The 21,459-nt window shown below is 38.9% G+C and overlaps 1 protein-coding gene across 1 annotated transcript in view; it reads left to right on the top strand.

Annotated features, from left to right (window-relative positions):
* Nucleotides 1–6,860: 6,860 nt before the first annotated feature.
* The window catches only part of LOC140238716 (E3 ubiquitin-protein ligase MARCHF8-like), a 30,445-nt gene continuing 15,846 nt past the window's right edge, over nt 6,861–21,459 (top strand). Inside the window, exon 1 of the mRNA XM_072318616.1 lies at nt 6,861–6,886. Coding sequence (XP_072174717.1) covers nt 6,884–6,886 — 3 coding nt within the window. The 5' untranslated portion in view covers nt 6,861–6,883. The remainder of the gene's footprint in view (nt 6,887–21,459) is intronic.

Below are 21,459 nucleotides of genomic sequence, written 5' to 3' on the forward strand. Positions count from 1 at the left end.
AGGTTAACACTTCTCCAAACGCGTCATCTCAAAAAAAAAAAAAAAAAATCAAACCAATTTCTACAAACCAGGAACATGACACAGCGGCTGATTCATGGCAGGAGTTACCAATATCAATCAGCATCAGTATATATCTCTACGGTTTTGACTTATCAGTGCAAAGCAAAACAAAACTCTCTGAGACTTGGAGTTTTGCGATGTGATCAACCATTCCGTACAATTTCGTGCCAGTAGAATGGAATTCTGATATAGAAGTCCAACAATGTGCCCGATCATGCAAAAACGATTGTCAGTTCCCAGAATCACTGTATCTCGACCAAGTCGGTGGAACCGAATCTTTTTGCAATAAATCGAAGTAGAATACTATTCACTAAATACACCACGGAGATTAAACTAGTGAAATAGACTGATAGAAATGTGAGATACAAGGAAAGATAGATTGATAAAGGGAAGGACGTATTTAAACAGATGAAAAGCTTGGATGAGTAAAGTGGATATATGTGTTTTCGTGTATGTGTTGTGTGTATGGTGTGAGAGAAAGACGGGGGGGGGGGTGCCGATAAGCACAAAAATCGCGATGAAGTTATTCAGATACTCTTTTTACAGGAGTATTGCTGTCTGCTTGATACAGAAGCTTTTTCATGTTACCAATCTTCATCTTCTCGATAGCTCGTGCTCGATTTCTCTGGTTCGAGGAGCCGAGAAGACGAGTTGTGAGATCTCGTCTTTTCGACTGTTCGGGTCTGAGGAGCCGAGAAGTTGAGTTGTGAGATCTCGTCTTCTCTAGTTCTCGCGTTCGAGAAGACAAGAAAGCGACGAGTTGTGTGATATCATCTTTCCGACTGTTCGGGTCCGAGAAGACGAGAAGGCGAGTTGTGTGATCTCGTCTTTTCGACTGTTCGGGTCCGAAAAGACGAGAAGGCGAGTTGTGAGATCTTGTCTCTTCGACTGTTCGGGTCCGAGAAAACGAGAAGGCGAGTTGTGAGATCACTTCTCTTCGACTGTACGGGTCCGAGAAGAAGAGAAGGCGAGTTGTGTGATCTCCTCTTTTCGACTGTTCGGTCCGAAAAGACGAGAAGGCGAGTTGTGGGATCTCGTTTCTTCGACTGTTCGGGTCCGAAAAGACGAGAAGGCAAGGTGAAATCTCGTCTACTCGACTTCTCGGACCCGAGAAGAAGAGGAGACGAGAGGACGAGATCTCATATCTCGATTCTCGCCTTCTCGGACCCAAAAATGGAATTATCTCGTCTTCTCAGTAGCAAGCTTCTGTGAGCTTCAGCAGTCGGGTGGCGGGTATATCAAACTATATCTACCAGATGATTATGACATCATCACGTGATTACCCTTGGCGGATTGAAGAGGACCAATCCTCTATAGTGCATTACATTCATGTAGCTTACAACTCATGATCATAATGAAACTTGTACACCATGGCATCCGTCATCTACTTGCTGCATTTGGAGAATACATCCTTAATTCAAGGAAAATAAAACACGATTTTGCCAGTACCTCTTTCTTTTCTCTTAAATGTTACATCCGGACTTGTTAAAAGAGAAAACGGAACATGTAAATAAACCTATAATACTGCTTGGGAAAACCATGGAAAACTGGACGTACCACATACACTATTGAAGATCGAGGGCAGCGGATGAACTTAAACCTTAAATTGCTATAGATTCAACTTTGCAACGTTTTGTTGTTCCTACAAGGCAGCTACAAGGCCGGTATACAGTGGGACCTGACTAACTGATTTTTTATGAATGAAATCATCTCAATCGCACACACCCTTACGTTCTGACTGAAAATTTGTTCATGCTTCTCTGGAGCCTAAGGCCACAATTGCAGATTAATCAGGTCAAATGACGATGTGCTTGTATAAAGAGACCACCTCCTCTGTGAAGAAAACCTCCGACCGATGCAGAAAGTTCAAGAATAATTGTTGAGATCGAGCAAACACGTTTGCAAAGAAAAAAAAAGACAAGAAGGAAGAGAAGTAGGCTATAAAAAGACGAAGGAGAAGAAGAGGAAGAAAGGGAAAGGAAGGGAAAGAACTGAAGAGTAGGAGTAGATAAGACAGTTTAAAGCCCTTTGAATATTGTCAAAGACACTGTCAATTATATCGCAATTCTCATGGAGTTTTATGTACAAAATCGTTTACCACGCACTTTTTGTGTTTGTGTGTGGTCTCGTGAGTGATGATGAATTATTAACCAAGTATGTATAGCGAAATATGGGTGATCTTTCTTCATTCCGAAGGTTAGTTTAATAGTTTAAATTTAATGAGGATCGTTACTCGGAAGGTTCGTTACACCGAAAATGAAATAAGGTTCGGATTTATGAACCTCATTTCATTTTCGGAGTAACGAACCTTCGGATTAATGTCCTGTAACCCCGAAACATAATCCTTCATGTCTTTCGAACAGTCTATAAAGTCTAGTTAAGATCTAGGGGCTATCTTCATGAAATCCGTATCACCAAAGAGAGAGAGAGAGAGAGAGAGAGAGGGAGAGATGTCAGTAATGGTAATTCTTACAAGGTGAAAGAAACTTTCTTATACTTATGCATCTCTTTGTTACGAATCATCATTTGCTTTTTGTTTATATAAAGTTACATCAAGACATTAGTAATACACTCTTATAAGTAGATTCAATATGAAGTACGTGTATATGTGCCCCGGTTAAAAGATACTCCTCAAATTTGTTGTATTACTTTTGTTTGTTTTTCAGTTGCAATTTCGGTTGTATCAGAAGAGCAGAGCATGCAATTTAGTCAAAATCGTAATTGACCCAGTTTTGGGGATGAGAAACAGCCATGCACAATGTTACATGGAAATTTACCCACCTTTGTGGCACAATAATTGACAATATTATTTGATAATGTCATCTGAGGTATTACGTTTTATTCCTTGTTTGACCTTTGCATTAACACAAACGTTATTTCCATTGTAGCTTTTTATGTAGTTTTAGTCAGAAAGTGGATAAGTGGAAAATGACAATAAAACACACGTAAATGAATATCAGTTGACCTTGGGACATTGACTGCGATGAATGAGCCAATGTCATGCCCAGGGCAATATTAATGGCGCTCCGGCAATCAGGGCCAGACATTTTTTTTTTTATGATTATCACTTATTCGATTTCATTTTCATTTTCATTATGAAATGAGAAAGGGAAACGAGGGGGAAATATTGTCAGTGTTACTGCTAGTGAAGGGACAAAATACCCCTGATAATGAATAAAATTTTGCAGCATTTCCTCAAAATATCGATATCATCCACGAATGACTCGCTGTGGTAAAATATGTAGCAAAACGTTTTGTGTCCTTTGTCGGGAGTTTTCTCGAGTCACGAATGTGCCTCGTGAATTTTCTTTTTGGGGAAGGTATTACACTCATGACCACTCCTTCACCGTGTGACACCGTTTCGCTTGAAGAACATTTATTACCCTAGCTAAGTTCGAGCTCACTAATCTCCGTAAGCTCCATGTCAGTAAAGCCCCGACACCTATTCTTCATTGTTATAATGTCAAGTCGAGATGTTACAGGGTGGTACTGGGCTGCGTTTTGTTATTGGTATTCCTTTTTGTCCCTTACAATGTGTGGGGTAAGGTATGTTGTGTTATTATCTTTTGATGTACAGACATGAATGTGATATTTTTGTTGAAAGGTCCATGCGTAGGGACGAACGTAACATCATGTTCGACTTCTTACTACACCAATGTTCGTTCCTTGCGACATGATTGTCAGTGGCCATGGTGGCAGTATACTCAAACTTACATCAAGGTTGACAGCCCTATGGGTCTGTTTCATGAAGTCATCACATAAAAGTCTTTACATAAATCCCAGAATGGCCAGAGTTGCTCATATGTAGCTATGAGAGACCTTCAAAGAGAAGTGAAATCCATTTCATGAAATCTCTCATAAGTGTGTCTTATGAGCAAAAAGTCTCTCATAAGACTTTCATGAAACGGACCCCCGTGGGACTGCTACGCGATTGACACACCCATTGTCTGGCTCTATACATAATTCTTACTAAGGCTTGCAATCCATGCTTGTTCGATCATCAGGTGACATCCCATTAAAACAAAAGTTTCATACTTATCATGACTGGAAAACATGTGATACATTGGAAAATAATCGTTGCCACTTTTGCGGAAGTGATCCCATTAAATCGAGAGTGGTTAATTACACATACATGTAGTACATTGGCACAGCAGCCACTCCTAGTTGGGAGTTGGATCGTCTTATAATCGGAATGCTAACGGCGATGATAGTATCTCTGTGGTCTTACTAGTGGTATAATCACGAGTTAGGTGTCTACCTGCCTTGCTGTGTGTCCCTTGGGTGTGTGTGCGTGTCTGTGTGTGTTTGTTAGTTTGTTTTTGAACATATTGACAACTCAGGGGATGAAGAATGTTTGCCTGCATGCGGCTTTTAAATCTCCATTGCAAGAAGTTGACGAGCGTAAAGTGTGTGCGTATTGTACTTTCTGTTGACAAATTTACAAAGACGAAATGGTTTGTGGGACTCTTTTTTATCTATACATAAGATGTGATACACAAGCGTTTCCTTATTTCTTCATCATAATAGGGGCCTAAAGCTAACCAAAATATCATGGGTTTATCATTCCATTAGCCATTTGATACGACTCTCCCTGATGAGATGCTACTGCGCATGAGCGGTATGTTCAATCAACAATGAAGTTTGTTTTGAAGGAATTGCGAAACATAGAATAATTAAATTGATATCTTTCTTTCTCTCTGTCTGTCTGTCTGTCTGTCTGTCTCTCCCCCCCCCCCCTCTCTCTCTTTTCCTCAGCCATATCTGGGTAGTATGACTTTCAGGACTATTACTACGAGTGGCCTCAATAGTTTGTTCATGTTTAAATACAATGTCTACCATTGTGGTGACCCAATGAACAAAACAATAACAAAAACAAAATACACAGGCGAAACGTCGTTTATTCAGCCGTGTAACTAATGACGAAGAAACACTGCAACATTTAAAAGTTTTTAAAGCAATACTCCCACTAGCTATCACGATATCTTATAAAACAGGTGCCGCCATGTTTGTAGACCGTTCCTAAGATTGCAAATTTCAACACTGAACTGTCTATGATTTGTTCAGATTTACCAAACTAACGAAAAAAAAAACCCTGTAAAAATCTTGAGCAATGCCTTTTATTTCTCAATTAATGTTGATTTCACTTCAAATTACGTGTTTGATATTTCCAATACCCACATGATGTAAACAGACAAGTGAAAGTATTAAGGAGATTAAAATGGTTGCCGCGGAGGTGAATAGAATCACGCAAATGGTTTGCATTTTTTTGTTTGTTTCTATATGTACCAGAATGACGAAGGGAAAAAAAAAACTTTATCAACCTTTGATGTTTTTTTTTCTCGTCATATCGCTTCCAGACCACATCGAAGAAGAAATCCCAAAATAAGTGATGACGAGAGCACAATTATCTCAGAAACGTCACGATCTAAGAACATGTAAAGCATTACAAGTAAACATATCACTAGACGGCAAACGAAGTGATACTTTTCGTCGATTAAGAATCAAGTTATCGGCAGTTTCAGGAGAAAACACGTAATCAAACAAAAATCACAAGCAAATGAGAAAGAAGAGCGCGCTGTAATCAGGAAGTTATTTCATAATCGCCTACAGAGATATATAGCAAGTTGCTAAGAATAGTGAGCCTTTTTCTCTGTTACACATATCGATGGACAGGGAAATTACAAAATGTAACTGACCGGTATGGTATTCAAAACAAACATACTGTTGACCCACTACCTGCAAGAGATTATGCGGAAAACAAACAAACGGGGCAATGAAAAGGCTTCTTATTTCTTAGCGTGGTTTCGATTAAATCCGTTTCTCAATTTTCTTGTTTAGTTTACATCCCACGTCGCCGGACACAACATCTCACACTTTCCTTGATGATAATCATTTTTGTTGATATAAAGTTAGGTATGGAAACGGGCCAATTTATATGATTTTTTTAAAATCCTGCCACAAGGGGGAATGAACCAAGGCCATGTGAGCACATTAGAGGAAGTAAATTTTTACATTACTGCATCGTGTTGCCTAATTTTTAATTACAGCATAATGAACGACAGAAACGAAACGAAATCGAATCTTAGCTGAAATTTTATTAAAATCAGTTGTGATGATGATGATGATGATGATGATGATATACATATTTTTATATTGGGGGTATCATTAGGGGTTATATTTACCACATGCTATCAAAAGTCATTGACTGTGATATGGTATAATTCTTTCGGTTTTTTTTTTTAAATCAAGAAAACGTATCTTGTAAATTTATTGTAACACGTAATTCAAAATACACACACAAAAAATCAAAATTCAAATCTATTTTAATTTCCATCAAATAAACAGAGAAATTATATACAATGTATAAGCAGAAGATATCTGTAATAATGACAAAAAACGTACATGTGAAAATGAGTAACAAAATGAGAAAAACACAATTGTATTTTGTTAAATATATACATATGCATACAGTACAAGTTAATTAAGGATGGGGATGGAAATGAAATGTCCCACTAAGAAGCAAAGATTATACTATGTGGGACCCTCAGAAAATACATAAGACAGCGATTAATGAATTTACCTACAAACCGATATAAAACAAAATAAAATGAATCAATGTCAACTGACATGAAATCAAATTGAGAAGGAAAAAACAGAAGAAAAAAAAATGTGGCAGTGCATGGACTTCTTTCAGAATGCCAGCAGTTCAAAGGATCATTTTAGTTTCCTCATTAAGCAAACACAGCAACGACAATCCATGATGCATGAGGATGTGAATGCATTTCGTGCTCTTTGTTGCAACACTAATGCTGAAGGTCGCAACATGGTAAGTTGAGGGCAAGAGCATCGTTAGGTACATGTATTACTCAATGTTGGTAGAGTTGGCGTCTTTCTACTCCCAAACTTACAAAATTACAGATTGTCCTGGACATGACTGAGGATATGTCCCGGATATAAAACTACACCGGTGGAATCCCTGATCAATACTGGGTACATGGACCATACGGCAATGGACAACTCTCTTTTGATTTATTTGTCCTCAGTCCTGATATCGATATGCGACGAGAAAACAAACATTCCGTCTTACGGCAATGGAAAGTCGTATGAAATTGAAAGGAAATATGTCGTGATTTCTTTCCATTACCGAACAGACTCCATTATTGAGCTCGAATTCGAGGCGACATTTCAATTCATCATCTGACGTAGCAGGAGGGTTCGACAAGGTGCCTAACCCTTGTTGGTGAATATTCAATTTTCTTAAAGACTCGTTCTATGTAAGAAAAAAATTATTAGTTTTATACAGATATATCTTCAACACATTTTGTTGTTGTTACTGTTGCTGTATTTGAGAAATATTGGACAACACATTGGTCTGAATAGAAATAGACCAGCGCTTGTACGCACATTAGAAGTCGGCAGCAGGGATCGCATCGCATAATTTCATATGTCACGTTATTTGTATGTATTGTGTTGTAGTGTCAAATAGATATTTTGAAGATTCTTTTTAAATGAAAAAGCTCGACCCCCTCCCCAAAGCTATTGTTTTCGACGAAACCGAGATAACTTATGCGCGTTATTCTCACTTATTTGTCTTTTTTTTTCCCATCTGATGTATTTTCACACCGTCGTTATCTATAAATAAGGCATTTTCTTCAAGATCCAACTTCAAGAAATGTCAAACTCATCACAATGGCGGAAGTCGATGTTTTTAAACTGTCTTCCTAATCAGGAAGTGAAAACTGAAATATACTCGATCCTTGAGTTTTATTCTATAATTGTGGAGTGTACTATAACTCCATGGTATACTGTTGTCCATACGTCATTTCCACGAATTCAACCGATTTGTTGTTTTTTTTCCTTACCAATAATCGGTTTGTTCTTTGGGTGATATACTCACCATACGAGTGAGCGCAGCAATTAGTAGAGTTTATCTCTTTCGATATCCTTATGACCAAAATCAGGAAGCTAAACACTAAGTGTCTTGTCCAGGACAAATCGTACGGTGATTTGACTTAGTCGGTAGCTCGTCTGCCTCCAGATCATAAGGACCTGGGTTCGATTCCCGAGTCTCACTGAGCAATGCGTTGTGTAATCATACCATCCCCTAGGAAGAAAACACTCTGTCCCTCTGATGGGACATAAAATGGAGGTCCCGTGTGTGAGAGAGTAACAACTCATGCACGTAAAAGATCGCTGAGGGCAGGGTGTTAAGCCCGGCGAAGTGGTCCCGCCTCACACCCAACTGGAACCCATGAAAGACCAGCTATGAGTGCAACTGAATATGGGCTTTCCAGCCATTTTCTCAGATGGAAAATGAAACAAACAAACAAACAAACAAACAAACAAACAAACAAACAAACACAATGAAGTGCTATACATCTACAGTTAAGATATATTGTGCGTGTGATACACCGCTTTTTTATTCTTTGTCTTTTCACAATCATTTCAAAGTACTTTTGTGAGATGTATAAGGTTTGATGTAGGCTAACTAATCGGTACATTGACATACAAAAATTCATATTGCTAGCGATAGAAAACAGCTTCTTCACTGCTGCTGATATTCTCTGTTTCGACACAAAATGGCAGCCCTGTTCGACGTGTTTTCGGAGTCTGAGGAAAACACAGCGTGCAAAGAGGAAAATAACTTTCAGGAAAGGCGATACGGGATTGGAGGAATAAAACTCGACGTCATCGGAGAGGGCGGAGCTAAGTACAAGCTCGAGTGAATGCGCTGTGCCACGATGAGCTATCACTCGCATGCCAGTATTGTGTACGGACCGAACACAAACTGTTTGCACGGATGTACGTTCATTCAGTCCGTCGCCTGAAGGTCGTTTTTCAGTGTTCTCTGAGGGGAATCCGACTGCATTCTCTTCGACTCCAGCGCTTTTGGAGACAAACGGGAGCAAAAAACGCAGGTCTGATTTGAGAAAAAAAGTAACATGTAGAAAGACAAGTTACCAAAATAGGTCTCGCAGTATTTCCCTCTTTCGTGAGGTTTGTTATGACGGGCGAGGGTAGAGCCGTGATTCTCAGGCAGGACAAAGAAACTCCAAGCGTGATACTAGAGGGAGAACAATCCAGCCGCCGAGCAGGCTTGGGCTACTTCATCGTACCAATGACCTCACATAATTAAACTAACATGTGTGCCCACCTCACGTGGGCATCGCTTGAATAATTTTGAAACTTTAAGCGCCCTGGATATCGGCAGAAGTGACCAGGACATTTACATCGGCTCCCGGCTTCTGACAGATGTACCGCGACGAAAAATTATTCATTTACTGAACGAAGACTTAGAGCAGAAACTGGAATCCTCATAGCTCTTTGCGGGTTTGTTGCGATCGATGTAGCTTGTGTCGCTTGTGAAGAAAACAAAGACACAAACAAACATAGATAAGGAACATTTTGTAATCGAGAGTCAGCATTTACAATTGGCAAAACAGAGCTTGAGGTCATATCTATCGAAATGGAAGGGACATGTGAAAAACCGAACTCGAGAAAATGGAGGTGGAGTCTAAACAACAGACTAGCGGCCTACTTCCCAGGGCTGGTGAGTAAAAATCGAAGAAATGACATTTAAATAGATGACAACAGTGTTCTTATTTCAAGGGTGCTGTATTGCGTTTATTCATAAAGCATTTGTATCAAATGTCTATACTCTATAATATCTACTTTATCTTATCTCTTTTAGTATTCTCATTCAAGCTGAATATATTTCATATTCCTTTTTGACAATTCGATTCTGATCGGCAAGCCATTGACTTGTCTTATTGCAGATTTATTTTCCCATCATCACTTTCCCTTATCTTTGTATGATTTTAGCGTGATTTTACGTTTAATACCCCAAATATTTGTTTTCATGCGTTTATGTAAAATAAGCTTTAATCCATGACATGACGCATAGTCTGGTGTGCACGTCAAACTAACAGCGCTATGTTTTCATAAGCAAAGGGAAGTTATGCCGGGCACTCCAGGAAGTTGAACGAGATATAGGCTTCGGTTGTGTCCAAGGCATGAACAATAATATCACACGGGCAGTGTCGATGTAGGAAGACAGTGCAATCGATTCGAAAGTATTTGAGTTGCAAGCAGTACATCAGCTGGAATCCCCATGCATACCTGTAACATGATCGCTCGTAGAACATTTCATTCCCCGAATCCCTTCCTCTCCATACATGCTTCCGCAAAGGAAATGACTACGTTCACATGTGATGTGCACTTCCATTATTTGACGTTGTCGATTTATGACCTCATGTCGTTACAACGATAATATCTAGAAAGTAGAAAACGAATTTCATAAAGTTTTATTTTCAAAGATAATTACGTATTCCTAAGACTTGTCACTGAGATATATTCAGGTTTATATTGTCAGCCATGATCTATGGAAGAGTTAGGCCATGAGGTCGTTTGACGTCCCCCCCCCCCCCAAAAAAAAAAGCAATATTGTTTAGATTTAAACAAAATCTTGAATGATTGTTCAGGTGTGTCATTACAAGGGGTTGTCGATTTCCAGTTTATAGGGAGGGTGGCGCAAAGATAAAAGATAAAGATACATTTATTCTAAACGGACCATGCGACTTTCTCTCAAATGGTCACTAATGTGTACTTTTTTTTACATTTATTTTTCTGCCTTCACTGAATCCACATGATATTTGTGCAAACTTCGCCTTCAATAGAACAAAATTCCAGAGCCAGCTGAGTTTAATTCCAATAATCAACACTTCACTTTCACTTCGCGTTTGCCTGCACGCCATGAGAACTTTAAAGAAATAGTATAGTTTTGGTTGAGTTGGGGCTTCAGGTCTCCAACTTTTTTGTGGGATACTTGGAAACCACTTTATGAAATGTTAAAGAGCATAATACTATTCAAATAGGAATTCATTGTTCATTTGAGGAAGATCGTTTTTGAAATGGCTAAGATATCTAAAAACAAAGAAAAACAAAGTAAAACAAAACGATCCTAATAAAAGGTGGATACCACCTTTTATTGGTGTAATTTTGTTTGGATATCTCGGCCATTTCAGAGCCATTTTTTTTTTCAAATGAGCTATGAACTCCTCTTAGAGCTATATGATCTTTCGTAATTCATAAGAGGTTTCTTGCTATCCCACAAAGAAAAATTGAAAACCTGAAGCCCCACCTCAACTAAAACCATATCATCCCTTTAAAGGAAGTTGTTTACAAAGTGAGGCGAGAATCAAACTAAAGAGCACACGTATGAGATTCGTTCACACGGATATCACTAATGTCACTTAAGAAGTACTCGAAAGAGCAGTTAAGAGGAGAGTTGGCCTTATGCTCAAAACTGAGGGGAAGGGTTGCAATTTCGTCAAAATTGATCAACTACAAGAAAAATTACACACTCATGCTTTTGTAGTGAACTACTTTTCCTTTCTTTTTAATGTTAAAAGGAGAATTGGTCTTATGCCTAAAACTGAGGGGAAGGGTTGCAATTTCGTCAAAATTGATCAACTACAAGAAAAATTACACACTCATGCTTTTGTAGTGAACTACTTTTCCTTTCTTTTTAATGTGATAAAACAGGAGAGCTTTTGGGCGTAATGTACTTCAGAGTTGTAACAATGCACTTATTTTTAAAAGGGGGAACCAAATGTGTTTTGTTACAAGCTTAGGACTATCTCTTTATGTTCAAACCAATTGGGGATATCAAGGGAGATGATTTTTTCGATTCACGAATACTGTGTTATGTGTTATATACCGTTTTGCTAAGTGGAACTAAAATTTCGCAACTTCCTTTTCCTTGTTCGATTTTACAGCTAAGAAGTTGAGGTGAAGCTTTCATTTTTAACTATATCAAATTGCCTCTAGTGGAGCTGAATTACGTCTCTCCGGAGGTCGTATATAGTACGTTTGTATGCCATGTAGACAACCAGTAGAATTTACCTTGTGGAAACGGCCGTGTATTTGAACATAATCGTTCAGACTACAATGATTAACGTGTCAACTGGGATGTAGGCCACTCAGGTTTGATGAATGTTTCGTCTATATATAGTTTATAGCTGATAACATCGCTCACTGTCGACGCGATGACAGATCGATGTATAGCTTGAAACACCCAGTACAAAACTGGATGTCGGTCTCGGTAAACTCAGAGCATATCATACCGCATATAGAGATCATAAAATACCACGTAATTGTTCAGGTACATAAATGAATATAATAAAACAGAAGGTGACGCGTCATAACGAAATTAAAACCACGCTAATGAATGAAAGGTTAATTTACTGAGTAGGTGAATGAGCCTTTTAGCACACTGGAAAAACGTTAAAGCAGACACGAATGCACACTTATTTATATAGGACAGTGTTCATCGACGTAAAGTGTTCAAAATTTCGTGATCAGATTCGCAATTATTGTAGATACTCATTTTGAGTGCCGTGCGTGCTCTTGTGCAGTTAAATTTGAGCACACCGCAACATGACAGGAAATTTTCCTCCACGTTGACTTCTACGCGGTCTTTAGAGCCTTCATTCGGTTTTTTCCTCCTTGGCACTCGACGAAGATGTAACCCTGCAGATAAAATTAGAAAGGACTCAGCCACCGCTTTCTGAAAATAGCCACTCTTCACGTCACCACGGGTCGCGTGTGATGCACTCAAGATTCGTTGGGGGATAGCGCCGTTCAGGTCTCTTCATACATGCAGTGCACATACACCGCATTGAAAATGTTATTATGATGTGTTCTAGAGTTATGTCGAATAGGTGAACGTTGTACACTGTCCTGACAGAAGGTAAAGCTACTATTTCCAACAACCCTTACCAGGTTTCATGTAGAGTTGGACTATTTCAAGTAAATACTTTGTGTTTTGCAGATGATACAAGACTTTTTAATTTAGGAAAGCCTGATTGATTAGTCAGAGAGAAAGGGAGGGAGGGAATATTTGAATATCACTGCAGTTTGCTGTTTCTTAAATTCAGTATTACCAGCAAATTATTCGAGAAGACGAGAATAAATCAACTAACATTAATGTGCGACAGAAATATGTTGGTCACGTTTGAGAACTTACCATGAACCCTGACGTATTACAGGTGCATCGTGATAGTGTTTGATTGCCTCGCTCTGTATACATTGTATAGCTTTCTCTCCACCCTCCCCTCTCTCTCTTTCTATCTCTCTCTCTTTCTCTCTCTCTCTATCTATCTATCTATCTACCTACCTATCTACCTATCTACCTATCTATCTATCTATCTATCTATCTATCTATCTATCTATCTACCTACATATCTATCTATCTATCTATCTACCTATCTATCTATATCTACCTACCCATCTATCTATCTATCTATCTATGCCTATCTATCTATCTATCTACCTATCTATCTATCTATCTATCTATCTATCTATCTATCTATCTATCTATCTATCTACTTATCTCTCACTTCCTTCCTTCTGTTTCTTCCTCTAGCTGTCTGTTTCTTCTTGTCTTTTGTGTCTCTCCGTTTCAGATACCTCGTCAACTATATCTGTAGGTTCCCTCTTATCCTCTATACTGCACTCATTCTAAAACATCTTGTTCCCATTTGTTTCCACTTGGTGTTGGTATGAAATCTTTGTCACTTTAATTTGACATATAGCATCCAATCATAATTTAGATATGCTTTCAAAATTTCAAATTCAAATTCAAACTTTATTTTCACTTTTTCTTTCCAACAGAAAGTACAAGAAACAATATTATGAGTTTGACATGGGAGTAACAGAATATACATAACCAGACAGGATTAACAAAATGTTCATGTCTACATGATCAGTACAAAAAAGATACGTACATTTTATATACACTCTGCGAAAAAAAAAAGTGGAGGTACCCACTCAAAAGACTAGGCTTGTATCATGTGGGTACCTCTGAGGGAAAGGGGGAAATAAGGGGGTGAAAAGCTTACAACTATACAGCTTAGCGCGATATATTCCAAATTGAGTTTTGGTTTAGCTTTTCTTTTTTTTTTATTTGCATGGCCGTGTCAACTTAGATATATTTAGTCTTTTATTAATTTCTTACATGTTTAGTCTACCTCTGAAATCAGAAAATCAGTTTAGTTTATCTAATTTCGATTAACGGATCGCCAAGTACAAACCACCAAGAACAAAATGCTGTTTAGCAAGACATCAAAAGCAACACGCTTTCAGCAAAATGTCCATGGACCATGGAGCTCCATCCATGGACAGGGGCTTGTCGGGTCGAGGCACCAACTTCCTCGAGTTCAGGGTCTATTTGTCCAAGTAATTTAGAGGTACCCCTGAGAGTTTGATGTCTAATTTATCGCCTTGCAGACGGCTGACAAGCCGCAGGACTTCCTCGGATGAAGGAGGTTAGGGTGATTCAGATCAGGTCCTTCCGCATTTCGGCGGCCAGGTCTAAATTAATTTGACTTCTCGCCCTCGGCCGTCTGTACTCTTGACCGCTACCCCACCCTCTCTTACCAGCTTTGTAGTCAACAAAACAAAACGCGTTAAATGAACCCTTTGCGTGCCAAATTAATTTCTTGTCCGTAGGTATGAAAATAAAATCTGTGCTCACTTGACTCATTAGTATGGAAAGGGTTAAGTCATATTTGTTTTGATATCTGGGTCATATCAAAAAATAAACAAAGGCAGAGCAAAAGCGGAACAAGAAGCTCGATCCCATTACAACTTGCGTGAATATGAGCGCTAGCGCTGTTTCATTGAATATTGCATAGACGACCTTGGCATAATTACTGTGTGGAAGTCAAGGCGGAAAATGCAGTTATGGTGATTCAAACAGTTTATACAGAGGTTAATCTATCTGTTGTGGTATACTAGGCCTATAATGATGACCTGTTTAACCTTCGTATATCATATCCATCATGAATGGTTTCGTTCATGACTTATTTGCAGGCTAGTCTGATCGGGATCCTTATTTGTTTAGGTTTTTCCGGTCAAGAAACTAATTATGCAGATCCATCTAAATCCATCTAACAGCCTCGTAATCCAGCGAAGGTCGCGAGAGGTCAACGAGAATTATGATTCAGTGATATTTTCCATTCACAGAGAGATTTCTAATCCTGAATGACAAACACGACCCCGAATAGAGAGTGCAGCACTTGCATCGTCACTGGCCGAAGGTTGCAAATCGTCTATAGTAGTCACCTACATCTCTTGATTGGAAAATTGTGCTGTAGAGTTAGTAGTGGTACTGGTGTTAATGTTAGTGTTGTTGTTGATGTTGGTGGTGGTGTATATGAATGTGTGTACGTGTGTGCGTGTGTATACCTTTTTGATTGGAGGAGGGGGGGGGGGGGGGCAAAGAGCCTATTACATAATTACGATGCGAAGGTAGCCGCCTGCCAAGGATGAAATAAGTAGGTCATTGTGGCATGTTTATTAGCATCAGAAAGACCTAACGATTCTTTAAAGGAGACAAAATTCTTCGACCACTAGTTGAATACTTGTCGAACTCATTCAAAAAAAGGTCTTCCACTTTGCAAATATATGAATGTGATCCCTCTCGCTACACAATATTGCCGCTAATTAACCAGATTGGTCAAAGCGATTAATCAGCTGACGAGAAGTGCAGCACTTTTCTCCCAGTTCTAGATCGGAGTTAGGCGCACATTACTATTTGAAGAGTTTTATTGCAAAATGAGTCAAGCGCCGTTTTTAAACATCTCAAAGTCCATCATCAGATACAGCAAAATTAAACCTTCCAATTGATACCTCACTTGTGACATAACAAGGAATACTCTAAAAGTTATGATTAAAAACATCCTGAATTTTCTTGTTATTGTCTTTGTTTCTTAGCAGCTTTAATCATAAATATCTCAGTTTAACAAAAATGGAGTTAGCTCGTTTTGCGACAAAACTCCTCATTTCTTTCTGCTATATCCTCATTCACGAGATTACCAGCACAAGTAAGTGAGTGGATAGTACTTAGATAATTTAGGTCAATGCCTTTTGCTCGTTGAAATATGAATCAGTTAATGTGCAACTGCGGGAAAAAAAAGAGGGATGCGTCAGATTCTATTTTCATTGTGATAACATGACATATTTTATAGCCAGGGTAGCCTCTTAAGTGTTAACACGGCATTTTTCAGAAGACCCTGCCATTTCATTAGTCATTATGCTTTGATACCATAGTGTCAAAACATACTGGTTTCCATGCAACATGTTCAAAATGTAGTGGCAGTGAAACCAACGTTCCCACCGAACGCTCTGACACAGGACAGGCATTAGCACACGTCATGTTTATATTGGCTCTCATTACGCAGTCATTCAAGACGATGCACGACGTCTCCTGATTTCCTGGCCCATACTGTGGACAGCTCATATTACCTAACATTAGAGTCCTGAATCTTGCTAAAGTTCAAAGGAACCTAATTTCGCCTGCATGATGTCTGCTCCTTCCGTAAGATTCCATCGGAATCAACAGGCACGCATTCGAGGCTCAAACCCGCACACCTCGGACTAATTAAGCGTTGAAGGATGTAGGCCTTAACTTTGGCGCGCTGGAAAAGTTATCCAGACACCTCATTATTTGCTATGATAGGGATACAACAGCATAATACGACGATATTAATTTATCCACAATTGCTCTCTCCGCTTATCTTTGAAGTATGGCGTTCTTATATTACTTGTTGGAGAGTTGTGAGGTGATGATGCCAACACTTTATCGCATTTGCAAGACTGGTTGCAACAGACACGACAGACTGCGAAAAAAATAATACATGTACCATGACTGTGCCATTTTATGTCCAGCTTTAATAAGATTTGTACCACAACGTTTTTTTACTCTGGTTATGGTATAAAAACTTGAATGACCTGGTGGAGTTTGGGGAATTCATGATGTCTCCTTATACGAGCCAGAGACTGCCAATTTTCATTTTAACCTACATTCCATCGTCCATTGCAAAGGTATATGCTGGCATAATACAACCTTTACTATTCCATGTATTGATTCGAAATGTTAAAAAAAAAGATGAAAAAAAAAGCAAGCCTTAAAAACATCTGCTTTGGTGCTCAGATATCAATATCCTGCGTGTTTCAAAGTATGAGCACAAAAATGTATACAGCGGTAATCCAGGGAGATGGTAGAAAATAATCGAAGAATAGTGGCGACTCAAGGTATCAAAAAAGCTGACTGACGTAATGTCGTTTACTCACCAAAGTAGATAATTAATTCATTGAGTAAATGCAAATCATGCCAGGGAAAACATGCAGGATAAAAAAAAGAAAACCCATACAGACCTCTGACCACTCCCACAACAACAAAAACACCCCACCTAGAAAGGAAGATGAAAGAAAACAAGAATAAAGTAAGGCATTCTTTCCATATTAATGTTTTATGAACTTAAATTGGTCACGTACGAAATATGTACTCAGAAAATTGCATATCAAATTGATGATAATGGTCGCCGCATCTTTATAAGATCTTTATAAGCGCTAACCATTCCAACGTAAACGTTTTAATAATGACAATATTGAGCTTTCACTCGGGTGAATGTGTTACAAGGTTGTTCGAAGAATGCCCAACTCAAAGTTTCTAAACCTCGCTTATTCAGATGTCAGGGAATGTGATATCTAAATCTGAAGTGGAACAAAAACAGTCTGAGACAGGGAGAGGGAAATTCAATGCCCACTTCAAAATCCACACGCTCAAAGCTTCTTCAGTACTTGATATCGCTTTACTAGTTCTGTATTTCACATTATACCCCACAAGAAATAACACACATACCTCCACGATTATACAGTTTTACATACTTGGAACATCACTAGTATTGTGTCATGTATATCATGTTCATACTGTTGGTCTGTGTAAATCTTCTAAGGAAAATGTGTTGCGGATCGAGTTGGAAAGGCTACGGTCTTGAATCAGGGGCCACCTTTTTTTTTTGGCTTTGCTTTGTTTTGTCTGTGTTTGTTTGTTGTCGTGTTTTTTCTTGGTTTTTAATTTTTAATTTTTGTTTGTTTGTTTGTTTGTTTGTTTGTTTGTTTGTTTGTTTGTTTGTTTGTTTTTTGTCTGGCTTCCCGCCAGGGGTGTGACATTGGAATACATTTATGATTGAGTGAAGAGAGGGGTTTAGAGCCTCACTGTGCGTACGTTATGGCATTGACTAGGGTGAAATTGGCGGCGGAAAGCACTCCGGATATCCAGTAATCGGCAAACGATTCCTGCCACACGTAACGCGTCGAAGTTGGCACGTCGAGGCTGTAATGATTGCCATAATCCACTATTAATAGCCATGTGCTTTGCCTTACACTCGGCTGGACTGTATCAGAAAAGGGGTCGGTGCGGACATTTATGAACAGATGTGATGTGATATTCAATGCAACATGCATAGGAGAACAGAAAGATGAGACGGGTTGTGATCTTATTGGAAAGGTCAAGTAAAGTGTTCACCATGGATCTCCGATAGAACCTTCCAAAGAAATGTAGTAAAGGTGATAGTTTCTTCCGGGATGTCGCTATCGTCAAGAAAAGTAATCAATCAATCAATCAATCAATCAATCAATCAATCAATCAATCAATCAATCAATCAATCAAGCAAGCAAGCAAGCAAGCAATCAACCAATCAATCAATCGAACAAACATACAAACAAACAAACAGGACAAACCAAGCATACAAAAGAGCAACAACACGAAAACAAGCATACCACCACAAACACGCACACGCACGCCACACACAGAAAGTGTGACGTTGTCCAGTTGATTCATTATTTTCATTGCTCATACACTACTCTTAAAGGCTCCAAAGTTCAAATGACATGCAGAAATCGGGTCAGTCCAACCAGGAAGGTGTGACAGCTGGACTAGAAAAATTTAATGCTCTCCTTTGAAGTCATGCTCGACACCGCCGTGAAGTTATGCGCTTTACTCTGTACAAAATGCACACACCCATGGTGCTTCGTAAAGAGAGTGCATCTGTAATCTAGGACGCGAAAAGCCGTCCCTGCTGGAGTTCGCTCTCTCTTTCAATGATTGTGCTGGCAACAATGAGTGTGTGTGCTTTGAGCTGGAGTAGCAAATCAAAATGCAGTGTTAAAAATTACACTTTGAACAACAAAGAAGTAGAAAAAAAAAACAAGCTGGATGACATGTAAAACTTTTTTTCTTCGTCTCCCAATTTCGTCTTTGAGATGGAGCGGTGCCGAGCATGGAATGAAAGTGTTGAGGAATGGTAGACACCCCATTGTAGTGCTTTAGAACCCGAACATTGTGTTTGCACGGATTACAAAGAGTTTCTAGTTCTTCCTGATCCAACAATAACGATTTGTTGCATTATCGGAAACAGTGCCACTTTTTGGGCGACAGAGTGCGCTATTTTGGATATCATTCTTCCTTGAGCGCGAAACGTTGATACCCTGCCCCCACACGTGAATGGAAACCCATAGCACCTTAACCCTTTCTGTGTCAGGACTTTGGACAGTGTGTACAACAGTATGGAGTTTTCTCTGCCAATCAACACTCAAAACACATCAAGGCTTCAAGAAGAGCATGATATAGGCCTTATATGTTACCATGAAATCGAGCTATACCAAAAACTCGACTTCCCCAAAGCCAAAATAGAATGCCGATGTATATTGTTATATTCCATCGTTGGGTAAGATCCTTGACTTGTTCCCAAATCTGAAATCAAGTCTCACGTGAATCCTGAACTTAACTTACAGTAAAGATGTACTGTGTAGGATTTATAGAAATTAGCCCACAAATAAACAACAAACAAAAATATGTGTGGTTAGGTATTCTATTTCAAGTTTGAGGTGTGTATTTCTGTATTGGGTCTGTAGGAAATGATGGCACACAAGCACTGGGTGAATTGAGAGATCCGCCTCTATTCTAGGCTGTGGCATATTGGTATACAGTAATAAAATCCTTGGCGCTCTCTATTATAGTGTAATTTAGACCAAGCCGCATGCCAGCATATTGTCCAAAATATAATAACACATCACAGCGATAACAATAATCATGCTCCAATCGAAACTGCTTCTAGAAATAATCGCGGCAACAGCTGTTTCACTTTTGTCGCCTTTATATTTGTTAACCAATAAACGCGTGGTAAATTAATTATGCATGGGCAACAGACATGCACCAAAGGACTCACCTCGTCTTTATTGTGACGTAGTGTTTGATCATGTGGCATAATGATTGGTTGGTGTCGCGTCGTCGAGTTTTATTGCGGGCAGTTTTGTCTTTGTTTCCAATGCTAAGCTTTGTGGTAATAACGCCCTTGTAGCAGGAAACACTCAATATTACACATGGCCGTGCCCACCCTAATAGGCAGCGTAGAAATGTAATATGAAGTGTTTGCTTGAGCTATCATGCTCTTTGTTGAAAATGGATATTGATAAATACACTGAAATGAAATGAAACGAAGTAAAAATGAAAAGTTCTTCTACGTGAAAGACACAAAAAGATCATATATGCGATAAAGTGGTCGTGATTCACAAGTTCTGATAGCTCTCTTTCCTTGTCTTACCTCCCTGGTCAAACAGTCTGGTTCTCCTCCTAGCCTAATCAATGATACTATATGTAGAAAGCAGGTGAAAGCATCGCGTTTGTATCCCCGCATTTCCAGACCCTGAGGCTCACTACGGAAATGCAGCGCGCAACAAACAGGAACAACCATTGAACAACCTACGTGACGCACCATGCCAGTAGGCCTACTTTATGCATACTCTCCCATATACATACTTTCCCCTGTTTTTTGCCTAATCACTTCCTAGTCTTCCCAGAAATATTCAAAAGAACTCTGTGATAGTTCAGAAAGAGGTAATGTCTCTCTCCCATAATCACAAACAAAGCCTTTTTACAGGATGGTATAGTATTAGTGGGGATGAGGATTGAGCTCTTAACTTTTTGCAAGACGCTGAGAAACCATTTATGAAATAATAAAAAGCATACCATTTTAAGAGGAATTCAAAGTTTCAAACATCTTATAAAATATGAAAGAACATGTAATTCCAATGGACATTTCCAAAACAAAGTAAAACAAAGAGATCCTAATAAAAGGTGGGTCCCACCTTTAATAGTATCCATTTATGTCAGCCATTTCAAAACCGATTTTCATCAAATAAACCTTGGATTCCTATTGGAATTACATATTATTTCATGTTTCATAGGAGGTTTTTCATTATCTCATCAAAAAAGTTACAAACCTGAAGCCACCTCTCAACCAAAACTAAACCATCCCTTTAACCACTCCGTGTGGAAAACATGCTATATGATAGAGCGAATAAAAGAAGCGAGAGAAGGAGGAGGAGAGGAAGAGATTATAAAGAGAAAGGAGGAAGGAGAGAGGGGGAGAGAGGAGGGAGATACAGTAAAAAAAATCATAAACTAAAACTGAGACCTCTATTATAGAATACGATCAATATTATTCTCATTCCGATGATAAATCCCTTGCAGCAAAAATCATTAACATTCAC

Source organism: Diadema setosum, chromosome 2 (genome assembly GCF_964275005.1).
Source record: "Diadema setosum chromosome 2, eeDiaSeto1, whole genome shotgun sequence".
NCBI classification, from domain to species: Eukaryota; Metazoa; Echinodermata; class Echinoidea; order Diadematoida; family Diadematidae; genus Diadema; species Diadema setosum.